The 23,413-nt window shown below is 30.7% G+C and overlaps 3 protein-coding genes across 3 annotated transcripts; all 3 read right to left on the bottom strand.

Annotated features, from left to right (window-relative positions):
* Nucleotides 1-20: 20 nt before the first annotated feature.
* LOC113517589 (obg-like ATPase 1) lies at nt 21-15,125 on the bottom strand. Its single transcript, XM_052894623.1, has 11 exons — nt 14,959-15,125; nt 13,425-13,610; nt 5,003-5,059; nt 4,342-4,469; nt 3,813-3,988; nt 3,132-3,209; nt 2,947-3,044; nt 2,365-2,505; nt 1,672-1,768; nt 808-955; nt 21-317 (listed from the first exon to the last, which is right to left on the bottom strand). Exons 2-11 carry the CDS (start codon nt 13,607-13,609, stop codon nt 232-234), a joined length of 1,194 nt encoding a protein of 397 aa, XP_052750583.1. The 5' UTR covers nt 13,610; nt 14,959-15,125; the 3' UTR covers nt 21-231.
* On the bottom strand, nt 5,072-13,415 carry LOC116413419 (adenylate kinase 9-like). The gene has a single exon (XM_031912601.2). It carries the CDS (start codon nt 11,393-11,395, stop codon nt 5,546-5,548), a length of 5,850 nt encoding a protein of 1,949 aa, XP_031768461.2. The 5' UTR covers nt 11,396-13,415; the 3' UTR covers nt 5,072-5,545.
* Nucleotides 15,126-18,386: 3,261 nt separating the features above from the next.
* LOC113517504 (protein Asterix) lies at nt 18,387-20,332 on the bottom strand. Its single transcript, XM_026902189.3, has 4 exons — nt 20,107-20,332; nt 19,747-19,858; nt 18,764-18,879; nt 18,387-18,560 (listed from the first exon to the last, which is right to left on the bottom strand). Exons 2-4 carry the CDS (start codon nt 19,856-19,858, stop codon nt 18,462-18,464), a joined length of 327 nt encoding a protein of 108 aa, XP_026757990.1. The 5' UTR covers nt 20,107-20,332; the 3' UTR covers nt 18,387-18,461.
* Between the last annotated feature and the right edge of the window lie 3,081 nt (nt 20,333-23,413).

Genomic DNA, 23,413 nt, shown 5'->3' with positions numbered 1-23,413 from the left:
AGACAACTAAAATAAACTGGTATCTTTACATATTTTATTCCAGCGATTTCTTTAAAGATTTCACAAATAAACTTCCTTGTACAAACATTAACAAGCTTTATTCCATTGGAGTTGAAATATAAATAGTTAATTTATTAAAAAACAGTTCTTAGCTTAAGCGACGTGTAGTAATGTATAGAGTACGAGGTTCAAGTACAACATGTGTACTAACAGCAGCAGCACCTTATCACGTCATTTCTTCTTGGCGTCCTTCAGTCCCGCGCCAGCGTTGAATTTGAAGAATATTATGTCTCCATCTTCAACCACATAGTTTCGGCCTGCAAATAGGAATATTAAATTTTCATTTAGGTTGTTTACCAATATACAAAATTATCTAAATTACACTAGTTCGTTTGATATGAGTCTGAATGAATAGATATTTTGCAATTTATCTAATAGGATATGACTGTGAGAGCAAGATCACTGCATTTAGGGGGTCTATTATGAAATGACAATTTTGAAAATTCTGCGGTAAATTTAGATATTTTCTACTATAAATTTTGATTCAGTTAGTAAGCATGGATAAGCTCACGTTATGAAATATTAAACGCCGAACATACTGTTCTTTCTTACGTAAACTTTTGTTTAAAATATTAATAATCTTATTCCCTAGCACATTTCAGTCATTAAGGATTAGTATGAGTCAGTCGAATGTGACGTTCATCACAATGGCATACAGAAACAAAATCTATCACAACATACACAAATAAGAATATGGTATTTATAAGATTTTTGTATTATGATTTAAAAAAAATAAACAAAACGTACCTTGTTGCCGATATTTGCCGGCTGCTTTGCACGCCGCTTCGCTGCCCTCCTCCTTGAAATCTTTGTAATGCATTACTTCAGCCATAATGAAGCCTTTTTCGAAGTCTGTATGAATCCTGCCTGCAGCTTGTGGCGCTTTTGTACCTTTCTGTTAAACATTTCAAATATTTTAATATGCAGGTAAGTATTTTTGTATATTACGAATGTGATTAAAAAGCCCACGTAACCTGAATAACTAAGAATGTTTGCAACAAATGTGCTACACACATTTGGACAGCACAAAATCCAAAAACATAAAGGGACTACAGAGATTTTTTTACGGTGATATTCATTTGAGTAACTTTATTATTTTTATTGACCAAATAAAAATATGGTACAAAAGGTGGGTTTAATGCTTGTAATATTCTCTAACAGTCAACCTTTGAGATGAACAGTGAAACACGAACGCCATTCTACACATGAAAAATTGTAATAACAATGATTATAACATATATACATAAGTATATTGTTTGATCATATTGTCTGATCAGTTAATATGTGGGCTTCTTTACCAGAGAACGAGAGAAGAAAATAATTTATAATGAATAGGTATTATTTTCTGGTTATCCGGAGGGATAACTACAAAATAATGCCTATATATACTACACTATAAAGTGTGTGTATTAGAGGATTTATACATAAAGGATGTCATCACTTAACAATAGGTGAGACTGGTCAAATTAAAGTCAAATTAAAAAACATTGAAATAAAAAAAGAAGAAAAATAAAGGTACAATTTTTGGTAGGTATAATTCCTCTCAGGTACATTGACTGGAAAAAATCTAGTATGGATGTAAACCTATATAATATAAAAATATTCCCTTACCTGAATTGTCCAAGCTTTAACTTCATCGGGACCAGCCGTAAAGAAGTATTCTAATTGCAATGCCTTGTAACCTTGCACTATAATTTTATCCAGTGCACTGAAAATTTTATTATCATTATATTATTGAACATATGTAAATGAACAGAAGGTAATTTCATTATCGATAACATGTATAGTTAGAAATTAAACAAGTGTGATCATTTATTGACTCCATCCATTATTTGATTGGCATTAATATTTGATAGTGTAATAAGCCCAAATAAAGTCATTTATACATTCGTATACCAGATAATTAATATTGTGTTTCAGAAAAAAAAAAAAGATTTCAATTGTGGCAAAATCAGTTGTTTTGAAACAGGTTCAGTAGAACCGATGTTGATAAAATTTCTATGAGACTAATTTGTACTCGTAAGTAACTAAACTAAATTAAACTAAATTGTACTCCTTTCAAATAAAAAAAGAATTTGATAGAGTTAGGAGGTAAGAATAAAAAAAATATAATCGAATTGAGAAACTCCTATTTTTTTTAAATCAGTCGAAAATGAAAGGTAATGAATGTGACTTAAATGTACAAAATACCCTGATAGATTTTATTTCTATGACCGAGAGCGATTCAAACTACTATGATGTAAACTACTATAATGTAATACAAAAAAGGCTGCATAATATGTTGTTATAAAGAAAATACTACACCTTGTAATGTTGTGTTCTTTTAAAAATGCTTGTCTTTCAACAGGCTCCATATCTAATAGTTTTGTTTCTAAAACTCCAGAGAACGGTATTAATGGCGCTCCAGGATCATTCTTGTCGATCCATTCTTTGAGTTTTGGTAACCTAAAATGGATAGATGTGGTAAAACATTACTGTGAATTAATATAATACTTAATCCATTTATAGCCCCCATTCATATTACAGCTAGCAGCCATAAATTGTAATTGACTTCAACTTCTTTATAGCTGATGGTAAATAATCATTAATCGAGAGACAATGTAACAACATACAAAACGCCACTGCCAAATCCATTATTAAGGAAAGAAGGGATTTTTAGTAGTGGAGGCTAACGGCTTCATTACTAGCAATATAGGGTATATAATGCTTCTCTCTAAAAACATCGTTTTTATTTCTTATGAATTCGTTACGATGGGCCAACAGGATTGATTTCATTCCTCATTGATGCCCCGCCAACGTAAACCAAGCGTAGGCGGCGCTACCAATAAGGCATTAAAAACAAGGAATTAGCAAATATTGTCGGGATTATATATATTTTTTACATACCATTTGTTCTTTTTCCGAATGTAGTCCTTTTCAGATAAGTTCACGAGGTATAACGCCGGTTTTGAAGTTAGGAATAAGTATTTATTGAGTACCTCTACCTGAAAATTGTTATAACAATTCAATATTAAGGTTTGACATTATCCCATTAAATACATATAATGTGGATACAAAAATAAATAACTTACATCTGCAGCACTCCAATCGCCGAATCTGATGTGTTTCTTTTCATCTACTAAAATGGCTTTAATCCTCAGCAATGAATCCTGAAAATATTATGTAAAACGTTAAATGTAAAAAACCGAAACATGGTTTGTATAAATTTATATTTAAATAAATAAATTTATTTATTTACCAAAGGGAGGCTTTGTACAAAAGTAGTCTCCTCGAGTACCTCTATTGTTTAACCCACGTTTTAAAGGGTAGGATATGACATGCTATCTTAATCCTCAGGAATGGCAATGCATGAAGAGAATCATGGGCAATACAATATACTCTGTTATGTTCATTATTCATACTGTTCATATCTATAGATAATGGTTACCATTTTCCATTAGATGGACAGTCAGTTTGTCATTTTAAATTGCACAAAAAAAATATATATAACTTGCTTATTATATACTGCTCTTAGACATCGAAGCCAGTTTTCATCGGATGGACAGACAGTTTATTCTCCTAACAAAAATCTCAAGAGTAGGTTTTTGTATCAATTAGTCAACTATACATTATTGTACAATATTATTTTTCGTCAAGTTATTTCTAAGTTGTGATATGATTTTGTTACAATCGTCAACACAGTGGTATATAAAAAATATTAAATACTAATAACAAAAAATTATATGGCAAAACTGTTAAATAATTATACATACATATTCCGGCTTGAGTTTCTTATCATTGCCGCGGTTAACGACACGATCCAACTTTTCCAAGTTCTGCAATAGCTGCTCTTCATCCTTGAGTCTGAGCTCCTCACCAATGGTTTCCAGATCTCTTATAGGATTTACATCACCGTCCACATGAATTACGTCTTCGTCGTCGAATGCTCCTGTAATTGAAACAACATTTATATTATCATTGAATATAATGTTACCATTACTTCTGAACCTTGCAACATGCAAGGTAAACTAAGATTACAAAAAAAAATACACCAGTGCAAAATTTTGCTAGCAACAAAATATATTTTACAAAAATATAACGAAATAAAATAAGTTAACAATTGACGCTATCTAATGTCTTGATATAGAAAAGTATTGTTGTGATGATGTCCGTACTCCAAACAAGACATCGCTCCGTGTACTTAATATTTATTTTACTTTTCAATGGTGTAATTTGACTAGGACGCTATTAGATCTGTTTATTATACTTAATTAGAATTATTATCAGTATGTATATATTTACGGCACAAGTTGAAGATGGCATCACAAGCTTTAATATGTGATAAGAAGGCATTGCCCAATCCTTGGCCTTCTGCGGCTCCGCGCACCAACCCCGCAATGTCGACCACGTTCAGAAACGCTGGCACCTTACTAAAAAATTCAAATAAAAGGGAATTAGAACTAAAATCTATAATTACGTATCTAGAAAATACCTTTTTGGACTTGGAAATCAAAGAAAATTGTTATATGGTATCTTTTGTAATTCTTGCAAATTTCTGCTTGTAATTTATAGGGTGGTCCTCTACTATTCGCAACTTCGTCTGCGCGACCGGGATAAAAAGTAGCCTATGACATTGTCCATTTATATCCAAACATGTAAATCAAATGTAATTAGTTAAGCAGTTACGGTGTTAAGAGGTAACAAAGTCACTTCATATTTATAATATTAGTGATAAGGTTATTACCGTGTTACTTCATATATCGTCATAGTCGTAGAATACTGACGGATCTATATAGGTATGTAATCTTTGTCAGATCCGTCAGTATTCTACGATTACGACGATATAATATACAAAAATCAAAATGAGAATTCTCCATTTATTCAAAGTCGATTAAAAAATGTACTATTTGAAGAGTATTTAAGTAATATACAATTCACATAACAACAATATACATATATTTACCTAGCGGGTTTGTGATACTCGCAAAGATAGTCATATCTCTCATCTGGTACTGGTACCCTACTTGCTGAAACAAATCATATGATTAAATTTCTTGTAAAAGAAGTTGTTCCAGAAATATCCGGCAAACTATATCTACAATTTTCTCTAAAATATATACAAAAAATATATAAAAACTGTATTCAATAAGCGAGCTTTCTTTAACAAACAATATTACTAATATTATAAATGTGAAAGTCTATAAAAATATTTGGATGTTTGTTACTCAATCTTACACTTACGGTTGAATAGATTTGAATGAAATTTAGTACAGGGATAGTTTATACGCATACTTTATATATTGATGCGTGCAGGAAACATAGCGAGAAATAGCCATTTAATAAATAATATTTTTATGTAGCCAATTACCGACATACAAATGACAAGAATTCTAGAGGAAATTAAAATACTGATAGTCATGTTGTTGTATTTATTTATTGATTTATTCTTTTAACATAGGTATATGAGAATGAAAATTATATCTCCATATTAAGTATATTAAAATGTTCAGTCTATAAACTCTGAGATACTTGTAGAGTTTTGTTCAAGTGTAGATGGTTTGCGTACAGTTCCGGAATCATAATTCTTTAAACCACAACATTTAGGATATTGTATAAAGGGGTTATCCATAACTCTTAAACGTAATCCGATATCTATCATCAATTTACATCGAGTCTGATATTTTTTGAAAATTTTCTCATATATATCTATAACAGATTTATTGAAAAAAGGGTTATGAACTTTCAAATACAAAGCTATATACAATAATGCAGATGTCTTAACATCGAGTCCTGGATATTTTGGCCTAAATACATTAACTGAGCAACACGCATCTGTTATAATATTTCCAACAGTTTGTTCTAAATAGCCTAAATTTGGTAATTTTTTTAATTCAACTTTTGGGAACAATTCGGTTTCTTTAAATACGAAAATATCAGAGTATAATTGAGGTCTAGCCATGAATTTATTCAGACATTCAGAGCTGCAAAATAAATATATTTTTCCACGAAAATTTGCTGCATATTTTTTATAACCCCTTTTAATTTTTTGAGCAGGTAGATTTTCAGCATATGTTACTATGCAAATCCCGTTCTCGTAAACAAATGAAAAATTAATTGTTTTTATCGCAGCAGGGATTTCGGGTATATCGACTCTCCGGTTGGTTAAATACAAATGCGGATTTTTCAAAACTACATCCATATGCTCTTTACAAATCCAGTAAAACATATTTCTATACTGTACTACACCTTTTTTATCTATTGGAAAATCACTATGTTTTAAAATATTTTTTTGCAAACAGAGTGGACAAATATTTTTAAAATTGGACATTTGTTTCTGAAAAAGTTCATTAGAAATACACATGACATCTGCCGGCACAATTTTTAAATTTACGTTATTGACATAAAAGTGTACTTTGTTCATTATTTTATCGATAACAATATTAGCGTTTCGTAAACATTGCCACTTCGATTGGTTTCCATCTATAACATAAATATTTTGATAATCGTTCTCAATCCAATCTCTAATTTGGTAACAAGTTTCTGCCCATTTAGTAAATCGGTGCTCAATAAATGAAAATGAATAAGGTGGTTTTATTTTTAGTATATTAAAATGGACTTCATTTTGAGAATACTCCAAAATTCTCTGTTTTTTCAGAGAAATATCAAGCATAATAAGTGGATAGAGACCTATTTTAGATAGTTCCATTGCTTCCGAAGATGATTCAGGAAAACCATCCATTATAAACCCGTTGGTTACAACGCGATGATCTATGGCGATAGTTTGTACAGCTTTTATTATAAGGTCAGTATTAACACGTTGTCCTTCGCGCAGCTTCACTATAATTCTAGATGCTAATTCAGTCCAGTGCATATTTTTTAATATGTATCTAAGAGCAATTCCTTTCGAAAGACACAATAGTCCATATTTATTTGATAACTTTTCTGCTAATGTACTTTTTCCAGACTTTGGTGGCCCAATAATTCCAATTCTAAGAGGGTATTCAATATAATATTTGATAACATTTTTATGTATATATTTCAAAGGATTCTGCCGGAATTTAAGAACGTATTCTTCACTAATAATAAAATAAATATAAGATCGATGTATTACTGGAAATATTTTCCTTTTGTTTTTGTTTACTTTGTAAGGATTCAGTAAAGAATTTGGATTTTCATAAATGTATACAGGACAAATGCGGTTAAATTTACTTAAAAAATAAAATCCCTCTAACAACAACATTTCTGCAATATCGCAATCAATTATAAAAGTTTGTTCAAAAAATGATTCGCTGCGATTTCTTAGACTTGATAATTTGGATAGGGTAACCCTCAACACTTCGTGTAATGGTTTTGTACTATCGACCGACACAAATTTAATTTTTTGTTCTGGCAACATATCTTTTAATGATTGAATATTTTCATCATCTGTTTCAAAAATGCCTTCAAGTCTAGAATCTAATCTTTCACGAGCTTTGTCTGGTTTCTCCCATTCACTTTGATTAATAGGTTCTGGATATTCTTGAATCATGTCATTGAAAGTGTTAAATAGATTTGCGTCAACATTCGAGGACCCTGATGGATTAGCATCCATTATAACACTTTCTTTAGAAAAATGTTGAGCAAACATTTTTTCAGGAAAGAATATATTTTCTATAATTTCATCACAAATAAGTTTGATAACGATATTTTTTGTGATAAAATCTATCCAATGTTTTTTGTCGATATCCAATTTTTTATTATTTATGTGTTTCGCATCATTTAGTTGAGTATTCCATCTACTAAACATTTTAGAAGACATTCTTTGCAACATTGTTTCTGAATTACTTTCCAATTCAATGATTAAATTTGGTATGCAAAAACATGCAATCATATCTTCTATATCCGCCGGTAATCTAGGATAACCATCTAATACAAAACCTGTCGTTTTAAATGGATCATCAAACCATATTTTTTTTAATATTTTATGCATTAAGGCAGATATTATAGGTGTACCTCTTTCAAAATAATTATGTACCATACGGTGCAATTCAGTCTCGTTTGATAATATACTTGACATAAAATTTTCACTTTCTTCATCAATTTGGAATTCCATGACACCTTCTTCATCAATTGGCACATCAGTGAAAATATTTTCAAATTGTCGTCCCACTTTTTTGAAATGTTTGGGTATTAAATATTCGTGTATGATCTCTGAGAAATCTAAATGAATCAAACCCAATTCTTTGGCTATTAATTTTGAAATAGTAGTTCTACCACTACCAATGCAACCAATAATGCAAATTCTTATTGGAGGTAGACTTTTAAAAGGATTATTATAATATTGATATTTGGTTATGTCTTTCTGAAATAATTCTGAACATTCGTTATTACAAAAATAATAAATTTTATTGTTATATTTAATACTAAATTCTGATTTACCTTCCCACAAAATACCATATTCATAGTAAGCAATTGGACAATATATATTAGTTTCACATAAATTTTGCGAATCATTATACGTAAGAATATCTTTTGGTGGTTCATGATCATCGTCTTCTGGTTTATGTACCTCATCTTCATCATTGGTCTTAGTAAAATAGTAACTCTTACGTAATTTTAGTAAAACTTCTTCAAGTATTTCGATATCTGTTTTCATATCAAGTTCAACTTCAATAAATGACATAGTTTGCTCTTCTAATTTCAATTTTACAGTATCCCAATTTTCACGGAATCTATTAAAAGATTCTGAAAAATTAATGTATAAATCGTATTCTGGATTAACTTCAGTATTTTCTACATTTGATGGTGTAATAGAAGTTGCATTAAAAACAGTGTTTACTAAATCGTGAATAATTATTTGTACATCTATTACTTTTGTATCTATCATTTTATTTGTCAATAATTTAGTTTTAATTAGTGGATCATTTGCTAAGATAAACCTTTCTTGATAATTCTTGAAGTGCTTTTCAATTTCTAAATAACGTTGTAGAAGTTCTGGTTCGACATCTTTGTTTTCAATTAGTGCAATAGTATTATCAGGTAACATATTTAATTCACTGAAATAATCCCAATATTCTGGATCAGAGGGAAATCCATCTATTATATATTTAGCATAACATTCTTCAGAATTTGTATTTTTTTGGTGTTCTTTATCCATATTTGATAGTATATTAACTATTTCGTTTACTAATTCTTCGATGGTAGGTTCAATTTCCTGTTGCAATTCATTAAGTGCAATATAAGCTGAAATAGCCTCCGTTACATCATTGTCTCCCAAAACAGGTAACATAGGTATTTTTGTAGCAGTGATTAATTCAAGAGGGGCAAACTGCATTAAGTTCATATCTTCAATAGCTGCATTACATAATTCAATATTATCTAAAAATGGAAGGAAAGATAACTGTTCCTTTAAAGATTTTAATTTGTTTAAATAATTTATATCGTGCATTTTATTTTGTTCATCTTTTTTTTGGTGCGTGGAATTTAAATAATCGGATAACAATGATGTATATTTTTTTAAAAGCGACCTATTTAAATTATACCATAAATCTAATTTTGAAAGTCTCTCAGTTTCCATAAGTTGCCATGTTTCATGTCTGGTATCTTCTATTGTAGCTATTATTTCCGATAAAATAGTTTTTGCAAAATTGTTATACTTTTTTCGTTTTACCTGATGTAAAAAATTATCGTAATTTATGATAGGAGCGTCAAAAATCCAAGAGAGACATTTTGAAACCATAGTTTTTCCTGATGATTTAGTTCCTATCACGATGATTCTACACGTGGGTTCTAGATAATTAAGTTTTAAATACGGACGAGGGTTTCTACAAAAATTTATCATGGAATCTAAGGAAGATAAAAGATAAATATGTTTAAAAAAACTAACAGCAAATTTAGGGTTTCCTATAACAGATTTCCTTTTCTTTAATTCTACAGGACATCTGTTAAACCAAGGAGATGCATAACGATTAAATTTAATACTTCCATTGTGTATGACATTTAAATCATTAACTAATTTCCAAAACTCTTGCATATCTTCTGGAGGTTCTTCAAGATAGAGTGGTTCTGGTATAATAATGGGTTTTATAGGCAATGTAAAAAATATCTCATTGATAATATGCATCATTTGATCAATTGATGTACGCGCATCTAACTTTATAACACGTTTAGGATTGTAGTCTTGAAATTTTTTTTCTATAAATGGTAAAATAAACTGTTTATAATTACATAATTGTTCTATAGAATTTTCGATAAAATTGATTGGTTGCCTGCAACTATATTTAGGATTAAAGCTACAAGAATCGTAAGGCGTAAAATAGTCACTAATAGAATATTTTTCTGGCCATTTGGTGTTAAATTCCTGTTTTACAAAAAATGGATCAACAGTATGTAACCCATTTGCATAATTTAAATATTTATGACATTTCTTAGTTACCAAATCTATATCAGTGCAAGTTAAGTAAACTATAAGATCTGGTGTCATTGATAAATTGAATAATTCATTTAACTGCAGAAGCAATACGGTTTGCTTAGTGACACAAGAAGTCTTTTTCGGTAAAATAACGTTAAAACAAGATTGAAGCAAAAATTTAGGCAAAACAGATGATTGTTCCTCAACTTCTTCTTGAATTTCTTCTATTTCTTGTTCCTCTTCAGGTTCCTCCTCTTCATCTATTATTACTTCACTACTTAAAGAAGTATGTGGCGATACTTTTAAATTTTTTAGACTTTTTTTCTTTAGATTGCAAATTAAATCAAACAATAAACTCTTCACTACTTCTACTGCTTCTTCTGAGTGTAAAGTATTTACAAGATACAGTAAATTTCTATTTGATGTCACTAAAGGAAGTCCCGATAAAACGTAGCCACGATGCTTCACTGCAGGCGATTCTAGTTTCTTTTTTATTATTGTTAATATATAATCAAATTTCAGTACATTATTAAGTTTAAAATTATAGTCTAAACATTTTCCTGTAGAACTTGCTTGTTCTATTTCATCATTAATAACGTTTTTTGGACACAAATGTATGCAATTATATTTCTTTGAAATTGCTTCACCAATAGAGTATGCTGCAGCTCCAGGTTTATTAAGAATTAAGTAGCATGTTGGTTTTGAATTTAGATATAATTCTTGTGTATCAATATCTGTCCAGCAATCATAGAATTCTGAATTGTCTGGAAGTGGTGCAGCTGTATTATTTACACCTAGTACAGCTGAAGCTAATGGCCGATGTTTATTATCCTTAATAACAGGGGCCTTTTTTTCAATAACATGAATAGGACCATTATATATCATAGTTTTGTCAGTAGCAACATTTAGCACACTAAATTTGTCATCAATATCTACATTACTTTTATAGTTCTCCAATTTGAACATTTTTTTCGATATAAAAATATTTTTCTTCACTTTTAGTTATCACAATTATAATACAACTATAACAATTATAACATTCATGTATCTTTTAAAAACTGTCATTGTCAAAATTCCAGAAAGGTTTGAATTTATTTTAATCTAAAATTACATTATAATTATATTGGCCAACTATTGGTTCAGTTTTGTGTAACCTATATCCTATCTATTCTTCTATGTCTATATTGCATACTATAAAGGACATGACCTATCTGAGCATAAAATTTTAATACAATCTATTCAGAGATTTGCAGGAGATTGAAATGGCTCTCAAACAGCTTAAAAACGGCAAGACACCGGGAGAGGACAGAATTACAGCAGAGCTTCTAAAAGCTAGTGGAAACCTGATACTTGTAGATCTTCAGAGATTAAATAACGGTGTTACGCCCGAGGCGTGTAGCAGAAGTGCGGTGTTCCTGTTCGTCATGAAGGGTGATAATACCGTATTGAAGAACCATAGACCGATATCCCTTCTGAATCACGTCCACTCGATGACTTCCACATCTTTACCTTTACTTTAACATCCTAGACCACATACATCCGTCACGGTAGATTATACAGAAGACGGAAAAATAAATACTACCACTATGCCTGGCGTTTGTGGACTATGAGAAAGCCTTTAATTCGGTCCAAACATGGGCAGTACTACAGATTCTCCAGCTATGCCTGATTGATTATAGGTATATAGAAGTGTTGAAGTGTACAGTAAGGCTATGATATCTATCCGAGTACAGAACTAGGTACAAAACCCGCCCCATTGTAGAAAGGTGTAAGACAGGGTGACGTCATATCCCCGAAATTCTTTACTGCAATGGAAGATGTTTTCAAACTTTTGGACTGGAAAAGGTATGGTGTAAACATCAATGGCGAATACATCACTCACCTTTGATTTGTTAATGACATAACAATCATGGCAGAATTCCGAGGATTGGAATACTATGCTCAATAGTGCTTTTCCCACAGATATGTCTTAAGATGAATATGACAAGAGTATGTGTATACCTGGGACAACTTAACCAACTACGTAAGCCCAACTACGATCGAATTCAAGTTGGCTGGACAGCGTTCGAGAAAACATCCCACATTTTCTTATCCAGAACACCTCAAAGTTAAAAGACGAAGGTCTTTAACCAGTTCATGTTGCCAGTGATGATTTATGGAACCGAAACATGACCATACATAATTGCTTAAACGTAAAAGTTTCAAATTACTCAGTGAGGTATGGAGAGGGTTTTTTTTTAATGGGTGATAATGGAACGGTAACCCCACCTGCGCTATCGGTATACGCTGGTGGGGCACCAGTGAGTGATGATAGATGAGGATGAAAGCAGGTCAGTTAGCCCATCGTGATGAATTCCACTAGAATTAACCACGATGGTTTCCAGGGGGAACCGCGTGGAGGTCGACCTGATAAGGTATATTATTAGCAATGGGTTCATTAGACTCCATTATTAACAATCCCTTCCCCCTGGTATGGAGAGGGTTATGTGCGGAGTTTCTTTACATGACAGAATCCGAAATGAAGATATCCCCACAAGAACCAAAATCATTGACATAGGCAGAAGGTTAAGCAAGCTGAAGTGCCAATGAGCTGGTCACATAGCTCCCGACAACCAATGGGGAAGAAAGGTTCTTACGTGGCGACCCCGTATCTACAAACTCAGTGTAGGGCGACTTCCCACTAGGTGGAGTGAGGTATATCTCAAATACATAGAGGTGGCTCAGAACTGTTCTTTATGGCAGTCTATGGGGGAGGACTATGTTCAGCAGTGGATAAATAATGGCCGAAATGAATGAAATTAGGCATTTTAGCATGATTAGTTGAGAAAATTTTTAGCTTTCACATTTATAATAATAATAATATAAATTCATAATTTTAATCATCATTAATATTATTTTAATAAAAGAGAAATATTTAATTTATTGAATATTGTATATAGAATTCTTATAATGTTATTTAAAACAATTTTAAACAATTAAATAGGAAATAAAATACTTATTTTCATTAGGATCAATGGTGCAGAAGGGAAAATTTTCAGCTGCTGCCTGGCTTTTAGTTAACACATTGAAAAATGTAGACTTTCCTACATTAGGCACACCAACAATGCCAACTTTTAGATTAGTTCCCACTCTTCCAATAAGGGGTTTCTTTTCAGGCTCTTCTACCTTTTTAGGAGGCATCCTGGAAATTAAAAAGTATGTTTACAGCAAGCCCTTTAACTACTCTTTTACACTTATTATTAGTATATATATATATATATATATATATATATATATATAATGTTATTTACAGACCAATCTGGATATTTAGAAGATTGCTAAAAAAAATGAGTCTGTACTTCAAATTATTACTTCAAAGATCACTACACATCCACGAATAAAGTATATTTTTTTAAGAATATTTTATTTGTCTGTCATTGTAACAAAATTTGGAGTTTTTATAACCAATGAATCCACTACACATTTAAATTTCAAACTTCAAACTCAAAGAACACAGAAGATCTCATTAAATTTCCTCTCCTCAAAAACAAGCTCATGAATATCAATCCACGTCTTGAGTGCTTGTAAAAACATTAAAATAATATTATAATATATATATTCACTCTACACTTGCCTATGATATGGACATACTGGGTGCATTTATAATATTAGAATAGATAATCTCTTTTACAATCAAATAAGCATACCGATAAAGCTTCTCTTTCTTTCTTTCATATCATGCTTATAATAATATCCAGACTGCTAGTGTTATGTTATATGGAGGCAGTTTTTGTAATGTGATAAAAATATAATAGTTAATCCACTTGCGGTATTAGTATATGCTAGTTGGGATGATAAATGAAGATGAAATCAGGTCTGTTGACCTAACTTAACAAATTAATAATAATCAAGAGGGTTTTCATGAGAAACTGAATGAAAATTAACTTCACAGTTTACTAGTAATGAGGATTAACAACCACATAAATACATATTAATAACATATTTACAATCCTTTTCTACTTGAGGTGTGATTTTGTTAGGCACCCTATAATATGGTTGAACAGAATAACGGTATCTATCATACTTGTAAACTGGTGCTACTCGTACAGGTTGATATATTAAAGAATGCTGCGATTGATTGTAAGTCATTATTAATAAATTATTTGTGATAGCTATTGCAATTAAAATGTATAATTTTTTTTAAAGAAAAAGCAACACCTATGTTTCCTGCAGAAATTACATGGTAATTTGAACAGTAGAATTATAAAAATTAATAACAATGTTTATAAGAATAAAAATTATTGATATTCTATTAATGAAAGTTGTATTAGAAAAAAAAATAAAAAATCTTGTACATAATTATTAGTATTAGAACGTTTCATTTTTATAGTGTAATGGTATAAATTTAAAAATTCTTTTTAAAACGATTTATAAAGTATTAAAGTGAATATTTACATTTAATAGCTTTATTAATGTAAATAAACAAAAAACGTAAAAATCTTATTGCACTACTTGGTTAATAACCTCTGGAAGTTAAAACAAAAACTTACTCGGTTAATATATACTATCAGGTACCACTTTGAAATTTATAATGATTATAATTTCACTGAGAAATGTATAATTTATTATGTAAATAATTATCAAATTTATAAAATGCGGTAATTTTATAAAGACACAACTACCCACGACACGACACGAGTATAAAAAAAATCAATGAGGTCGATTCTGAGGTGCCATTTTTCTAAACTTGTTCGTTCTTTTCGTGAATTTACTATTTATGGACTAAAACAAACTAAATTTATAATAATATTTTTTAATTGGCTCTAGTTTATTTTAATTTTTGTTCTACGTTATACTCTATATAATTGTTTTGCTGTGATATGAAATTGAAAATTTAATTTTATATATTGTATTGCAAAAATGGTGCCTCAGAATCTACCCCAATGTTACCAATTGCTCAATTAGGTAGGCATGTAGGTAAATTATCTTTTATAACCAGCGTTGCTAGATTGGGTATTTTTTTCGCAATATTGGGTAAATTTTTTTATGATCGCTATTTTTTTATTTTGAAGGAATTAAATTCTTGTCGAAATTTTTGGATAAAAGTAAAATGGGTTTGAAGAAATTAGAAAAGAAAAACAATAAAGAAATAAATTACTGTTAAGGAAATTATAGTTACTATTTACGAACTTTGTGTGTATGTGTGTTTGTATGTGCTTGTGTTATATAATGTAGGTTTATAGCATAATTTGTTACTGTAGTAACAATTCTGGTTCCTCGTAGCTGAGTGTCTAAAGCCACTCAGACGTTTAAATAACTGCATGGGATAAATATTTAGTTTTGTTAATTTTATCATATAAACGAGCTGAGCAAGGTACTGTTTTTTTCTGCAAATATTTACTTAATGAGTATCTGACAGACAATATTCGTACTTCTTCTACGTATTAATAAAGAGGGATTAATTGTAAGAATTTTGCAAACCAGTATGTATAGTTTTCTCTCAGTATTTCTCCAATAGAATAAAACTTATGTGTTGGGAACTTATGGTTTAAATAAATAACTTTTAACAAACATCTCTGATTTCTTTCCACTTCCAAAAGCTTAGTTTTTGGTGTAATGTAGTTCTACATCCCTGCTTAGGGAGGCTAAGCAGGGATGTACGAGTAGAACTACATTACCTATTGCACAATCACTACATATAAACGATGTAGAAGTGTTTTTTCAGTAACCTATTTTAAAGTTTTAAATATCCATATAAGTTTTTTAATCTGATTGATATTATAATCAATATGTGTGTGTCATGATAAGCATTTATTTTATAATTTCTAGATATCTAGTGAAGGAGGCTTTTTCTAATTCTTTACAACTGCAAGATGTGTTGTTAGTTAGTGAGGTTACAACTTTGTATAGTTTAAGCTTGAGATGTCGATGATGTTATGTAGTAGTATGCATATTTTGTGAAGAAAATAAATTTAGTTTTTGTAATGTTAAGTTTGAGCACGTTTGATTTGAATCATGAAGAGATTACATGTAGACCTTTTTCAGTTTGATTAAAAGTATTTGTCCATGTTTTCCCGCAAAAAACTATAGCCATGTCATCTGGATAAGAGAATATATGTCTATCTTTAAGCCCTTCGCCAGTACTTTTCGTCATGAGAAAAAACAAAGAGATTATTCTCGGTAGATCTACTCTGTCTAAAGTTATATTGTGAGTAAAAAACAAGATTATTTTTTTCTAATTGCGTCATCAAAAGAGAATTCATAAGTTTTTATATGATTTTAAATACGACAGAAAGCACCGAGATGGGCTTAGTTATTCGGGTGATCTCTCTTTCTATCCTTAAATTCCAGCGTAATTAACGACTTTTTTAAGGGAGCAGGGAAAACAGCCTGTTTAATACATATATATGCCAGGTGACGTAAGATCAGAACGAGGGCTTGCCTTGTTTAAGAATCTGATGGAGATACCATCCCAATCGGGTAAGCTGTCAGATTTTAAACAGTGCCATATAGTACAAATGAAGAGAGAAATGATCTTCGTTGGTGTGAAGTATTTTTAAATGAGATAATACTGTCTGACATTACAATATTATTCGCAAGTGTCATATATCTACCAAGAAGTTATTGATATAGTTGGCTGATTCTGCAGGTGTAGCTTTATAGTTTAAGAATTATATATTTTGAGATTTGGATGATTTTGATGCAAAAAATTCGATATGTAGTAAAAAAAAATTTTTTTGGGTATAAATTAAGGAAATTGTATCGATTTGGAGAAAACATAATTTTTGTCAATACAGTAAAATTCAAAAGTAACATCTGGCAACTTTGTCTATAACATCAAACATCGAGCAGTCGATTGCTAAATGTCAAAAATAGTTTTTTTTTAATAGATCATCTATTGGAATGGTAGAGGCAGCTTAGAATGTAGAATATATATATATATAATTTTTTAACTATTATAAACCATTCAATTTGAAAAATTCTTGGTTTAAGTATTGGACAAAAACTTAGAATTGTCATATTATTTTAGTAAAATACTTATTTGTGATGTCCTCAGGAAAATTATATTGCATCATTGATAAAATTGCAGTTTTTTTCCAACTTTAACATTGGCAAAATCATTAGAAACTTGATGGAGCAATAATTAAAAAAAAAAACTTTCCTCATAAAAGCATGTAGAATTTTATTTCTATGGTATGCTATTACAGAGAAAGTAATCTAGTATGACGATTATTTCTCAATCCTTAGATTTCTTAAATGCATATTTCATCGAAAAACAACCATTTAGTAAGTACGTGTCAAAAGATGGTTTTTGTTGCAGAACCACTAGAGCTCTGAACGAGTCTAAACGATAATCGTTTATACTTAGAGGGTAATATAAAATTTGTCAAAAAATAATATCTATTGACAGGAAATGCTTATGCAATTTACAGCCGCAACACACATATTATCAGAGGGAGACTTTGTACAAAAGTCGTTTGCTTGGGTACCTGTCCCATTCATGTTTCAACCGTAAAGCAGTTGTTTTGGTTTGAAGGGTGGGATATGGCATGAATTTACAGGGTACAGAGGAATAATACCCGAGTCCTCAGGAATGGCAACGCACTGGGGTATCATGGGCAAAACAGTATATTCTGTAATGTCCATGGTATTGCTCATGTCTATAGGCTTCCACTTCCCATCAGGTGGGCCGTCAGCTTGTTTGCCGTTCTAAGTTGTATAAAAAAAACAGTTCACAATGTATGTAGGTATATTCCAGAGTATATTAAATGTACGGAAATCATATAAATCTTTATAAACTGTTCACCGCTAAATATAAACTTCCCCTTGGGTAGCATTATCAGTAGTTGCCACGGTTGGCAAGCGCAGCTAGGGTTGGGAAATGTTTTAAGAGGGATGCTGCTGTGCATATCCGTTATGCATTTCTAATCTTTCAATTGTATAACCTTTATATTGTAGAACAAAAATAATAAAAGTATTAAATGAAAGAAATTTGTTGTATAACAATAGTTAATAATTTAGAAAAAACCGATTCAATATGGATATTGTTATTCTATGTTGTGAGAGCAGCCCATGGCGGAGACATTGGTGCAGGATTTTGAAGGTATGACATGACTACAGCTGATATTGACAGCATGAAGGAGCTCACAATCTGGAAAGAAGAATATAATAATATGATATAAGGTAGAACAGAGCAATATTGCTAAGTTATACTAGTAAGCAAATACTAATAACCACTGCAAACAAGGAAACTTAATGTTCCTATATAGTATTTATGGAATTTAAGAAATATTTGTATTAATATATGTATGTATGCATGTGTACCATTAAACATAATAGTTTAGATAAACTTACCTGTTTTGTATCATCTGATACTCTTGAATTAGCAAAACTGATACTAGAGCAAAATACAGCTGTCCAAGCGCACCATTTAAGACGCATCATAAGTCCACACATAGAAAACACCATACCTGAAAGAAAAAGTCAAAATGCTGTTTAATTAAAATGTAATAATAATAAAAAAAAAAAATATTATAAATAAATTTCATTAACCAAGTGTAATACTTTAGAATAGTTGTACTTAGGCTAATTTTATTTTGTAATGTTTCTAATTGTTAGGACAAAGTTCGAATGAAAGAGAATGTTTGATATATCATATGGAAATTAAAAAATTTGTTTAAAAAACCTGCATATAAGAAGTGAGTGAAAGAGCAAAACAGAAGAGATCTTTATAAAAGACCTATGTTAAGCTGGGATAGACACCTAGTATTTAATACAAACAAAAATTTTACTCATACATTTTTTATTATGTAATTATAATTAAATAAATCTAGATTTTATTATATCGTAAAAAAAATATTTTTAATATAGTAAAGAAATTGTCACTTGAAATTGTTCCTATAAGGAAATTAGAAGATTACAATTTTATTTTAAATAGGTATAATTGTAAGCGAAAGCTTACAACTGTAATATCACAAATTCTGATTAAGTAGTATTTGATAAATTTCTAAGTAGTCACATCATACAAGTTGGTAGTGTGTGCATTTAAATACCTCATGTTTCGAAATAAATGAATAAAATTATCTTCAATTTATTGCCAACAATATATTTTATTAATGGTCGATGTTCTTAGGCTTCCATTGATCAGTTCGTATATTTCTTTATGTAAATTTTATCTTATGTGTATTTTTGATGGATCAATTTGTAATAAACAATTTGTCTATAGAAATCTGAATATATTACTATAAATAATTAATTATTGTTCGATTTTAGAATATAATTACTATGTATATGTGGACTTTGATGAGAAAGATTTAAATTAAATAAATAAATTGTACCAAGAATGTTCATATAGTCAGTTGTAAGATCTTCAGCTGGAGCTGATGTAGGTGGTGGTGGCTTGTAACGACGTTCTCTATCAGCACGTCGTGGATCTGAGTTGAGCTGCATCTAGCATTAAGTAAATATATATCATTAATATAATTTAAGTTATTAAGTATACGATTATAAATTAACACAATCGACCACTACTTTGGAAGGCAGGAGAAATTCCTCCCTTCCAAAGTTGGTCGATTGATTTAATAAAGAGTTCATTAGATACCTTCGTGTGCGTATATCAAGTAAAACTAATTTGCTAGTATTGCAAACAGTAATAGGTTAGGGATATTGTGATAAAATGAAAATAAGTATGAACTTACTTTGTTCGTTTTTAGTATTGGCCCACAAATAATTGAAACTTTCTATTTCTATGTAGACACAAAAATTTTACACAGTCCAGCTGTGTATAAATTCACTTATTTTGTCACGAAGTAGATAAAACAAATTAGTAATGTAGTAATTAGTTATGATTAAAATAAACTAAATGATCTAAAAACTTGAGCAATTTTCTTTATCATTGACAGACTATGTATTTGCTAGTTGACGTTGACAGTTTGATATATTTCAAAAATGTTACGTCACAGTTTTTATAGGTAGGAACCAAAAAAAAAAAAATTAAATTCCGTAAACGGTCATGTTCTGCGATTAAATGACGTGACACATACAACAGTTTTTTTAATCAATGGTTATGACATAGACTTAGTATATCAGAATGAAAACAGATCGATCAGCCCATGGAATAAATATTTTTCTCAGTCACGTTTCAATCAGTCTCGAACTGTTTCTACCTACTGACCATATCGAAAGAGAAGCGAATGCATATTGAGAGTGCCACTGGAGCATCCGGCCTATATTATATACGTCTCTAAAACCTGGACATGGAACTAGAGTCTGACCATTGATTAGGGTCCCCTTAAAACCGCGGCAAATTTAAAAAAAATATGTGATGGTAATACTGAAAATACTGCGAAATACTTTTTTGATACTTGTATCATTATTTTCAAAGGAATATATTTATTTCTTATAGTTATATCTTTATTCTGTTAACTAAAAACTTTATGAAATAAAAAAGGAAATAAAAACATGTAATTATTTAAAAATAATATATTTATGCATATTCACAATTAAAATCAGAATCAATTTTCAATTTTTTTCTATTCAAAAAATTCAATGCATAAATCGTCATAAGCTCTACCATCACTTTGAGTTACACACACATACACACACACACCTTTGTTGACAGTGTTGAAGTATAGTTTATTGTGAACTTTATATAGCAACCCTAACTTTGTTTATGGTATTATAAAATAAAAAAAAAAAAAAACTTCTTGTGTGTCAATGACAGAACTGAAAAAGGTTGTTTTTTATTTCTCTTCTCCATCGTTAATAATCCATTTAGTTGACTTGTAATAACATATTTATTTGACGTGTAATAACAATAATAATCATAACAGGTTATGGCCCAGCCTGATTTTCCATTTATATGGTATTGTAATTATTCGTACAAAACTAGAACAATTTCCACAAGTCACAGCCGCCATTTTTTTTTCCGGTTGAAAGTTTTTTGTTCAGAACTTCTTGAGGTACTTGTCAATAATGTCTGTGCGATTAGATAAAATCACAGTGGACAAGTTGGAGGGTGAAGGTAATTGGATTTCATGGAAATTCGATATCAACTTACAAATAACCCTACATGGAGTTGAGGACCATGTGACCGGTGTAGCGCAACAACCAAAAGATGGAGAAGAACCAAAGTCTTTCAAATTATACCATGAAAAGGAATCAATTGCAAGGTATTTAATAGGTTCAACAGTAGGCAGAGAGCCGAAACAGCACATTTTAACCTGCAAAAGTGCGAAAGAAATGTGGGATACTCTTCATGCTGTGTATGAACAGAAAAATGAAAGAAGACTGGATCTTTTGTACTGCGAGCTATTTACGTATAAAAAGTTACCAGAGGACAGTATAGCTACGCATGTCTCTAAGTTACAAAGACTGTATACTCAATTAAACTTAGAATTGAAAAATGAAGGCAGTACTTTGCCTCAGTCCTTACTTTTAAACAGAATACTGAATACATTGCCTGTTAACTATCTTGAGTTCAAAAATGCATGGGAATCTGTCCCTGCATCGGATAGAAATGTAACCACATTAATGGAACGTCTTCGCTTACATGAGCAAAGATTGAATGAAAGCAAACCTGAAAGTGAAGTCGCTCTAGTTGCAAAGACTGAAAAGCGTATATATAATAAAGGTCAGTTTGTAATTATTGTAAAAGAAAAGGACATATCAAAAAACATTGTTTTAAATTTAAAAATAAACAAAAATCTGATTCTACAAATGGACATGCTTTTGTTGCACATAGTACCGTGATAACTAAAGAGGACTGGATAATAGATTCTGGTGCGTCACACCATATTACTTCACATAGAGAGTATTTTGCTTCATATGAACAATTTGATAACCCAATTCCAGTTTATCTCGGAGATGGTAGTCAAATGATGGCTGTAGGATTTGGCATCATAGACATAAAAATGTTGGTTAATGGAAAATGGGAGAAAGGTCATTTAAAAGATGCTTGGTTTGTTCCTACCTGTAAACAGAATTTATTCTCTTCAGGGTCAGCTTTAAAAAATAATTTAATTGAAATAGGTGATAAAAATAAAAGAATATTTAAAAATGGCAATAACATAAAAGCAGTTGCAATAAGAAATAAGGGAAATATGTACAGATTGGAGATGAGGGTGATATTACCTGAAAATTATTGTATGCTTAGTAGTCATACGGCAGACTTAAATATCTGGCATGAACGCCTATGTCACCAGAATATTAGACATGTTGAAAAATTCTTAAAACTGAATAATATTCCATTCCAGCCAGCAGAAAAAATTGTTTGCGATGGGTGCATGTTTGGTAAAATGTCTCGCTTGCCTTTTCATACAAGAAATATCAGAGCACAGGTACCAGGACAAATTATTCATGCTGATGTCTGTGGCCCCATTGCTGAAGTATCTGTTGGAGGTAGTAGATATTGTATTGCATTCAAAGACGATTACTCCAAATACAGAAAAGTATATTTTATAAAAGAAAAGACAGCAGTTTCAGAAGTAACAAAGAACTTTATTTTGGAAGCTAAGACAATAGGTCATACAATAAAAGAATTAATAACTGATGGAGGTAAAGAATTTATAAACAAGGAAATGCAAGCCATATTGTCATCATTTGGAATTAATCATCGCATGACCATTCCATATAGCCCACAGCAGAATGGAGCTGCGGAGCGTGAAAACAGAATATTAATGGAAGCAGCTCGGAGTATGCTACATGCAAATAATTTTGATAAGCAGCTATGGGCAGAAGCTGTTAACACTGCTGCATATGTTCTGAATAGGACTGGTCCAACAGGTGTTGATGACTCATCTACACCATACAGTTTATGGTTTGGCAAAAAAGCTGATATAAGTCATCTGAAGATATTTGGCACAAAATGTTTTATTCATGTACCTGACCAAAAGCGCAGAAAGCTAGATAAAAAGGCAATAAAGGGAAACTTAGTTGGATATTGTGGAGACAAAGATGGGTATAGAATATGGACAGAGGACAGAAAGATAGTTTTATCTAGAGATG

Source organism: Galleria mellonella, unplaced genomic scaffold (assembly GCF_026898425.1).
Source record: "Galleria mellonella isolate WM207_F2 unplaced genomic scaffold, CSIRO_AGI_GalMel_v1 utg223, whole genome shotgun sequence".
In the NCBI taxonomy this organism is placed as follows: Eukaryota; Metazoa; Arthropoda; class Insecta; order Lepidoptera; family Pyralidae; genus Galleria; species Galleria mellonella.
The sequence above is the reverse complement of the archived record's forward strand: the minus strand, read 5'-3'. Positions and strand labels throughout refer to the sequence as shown.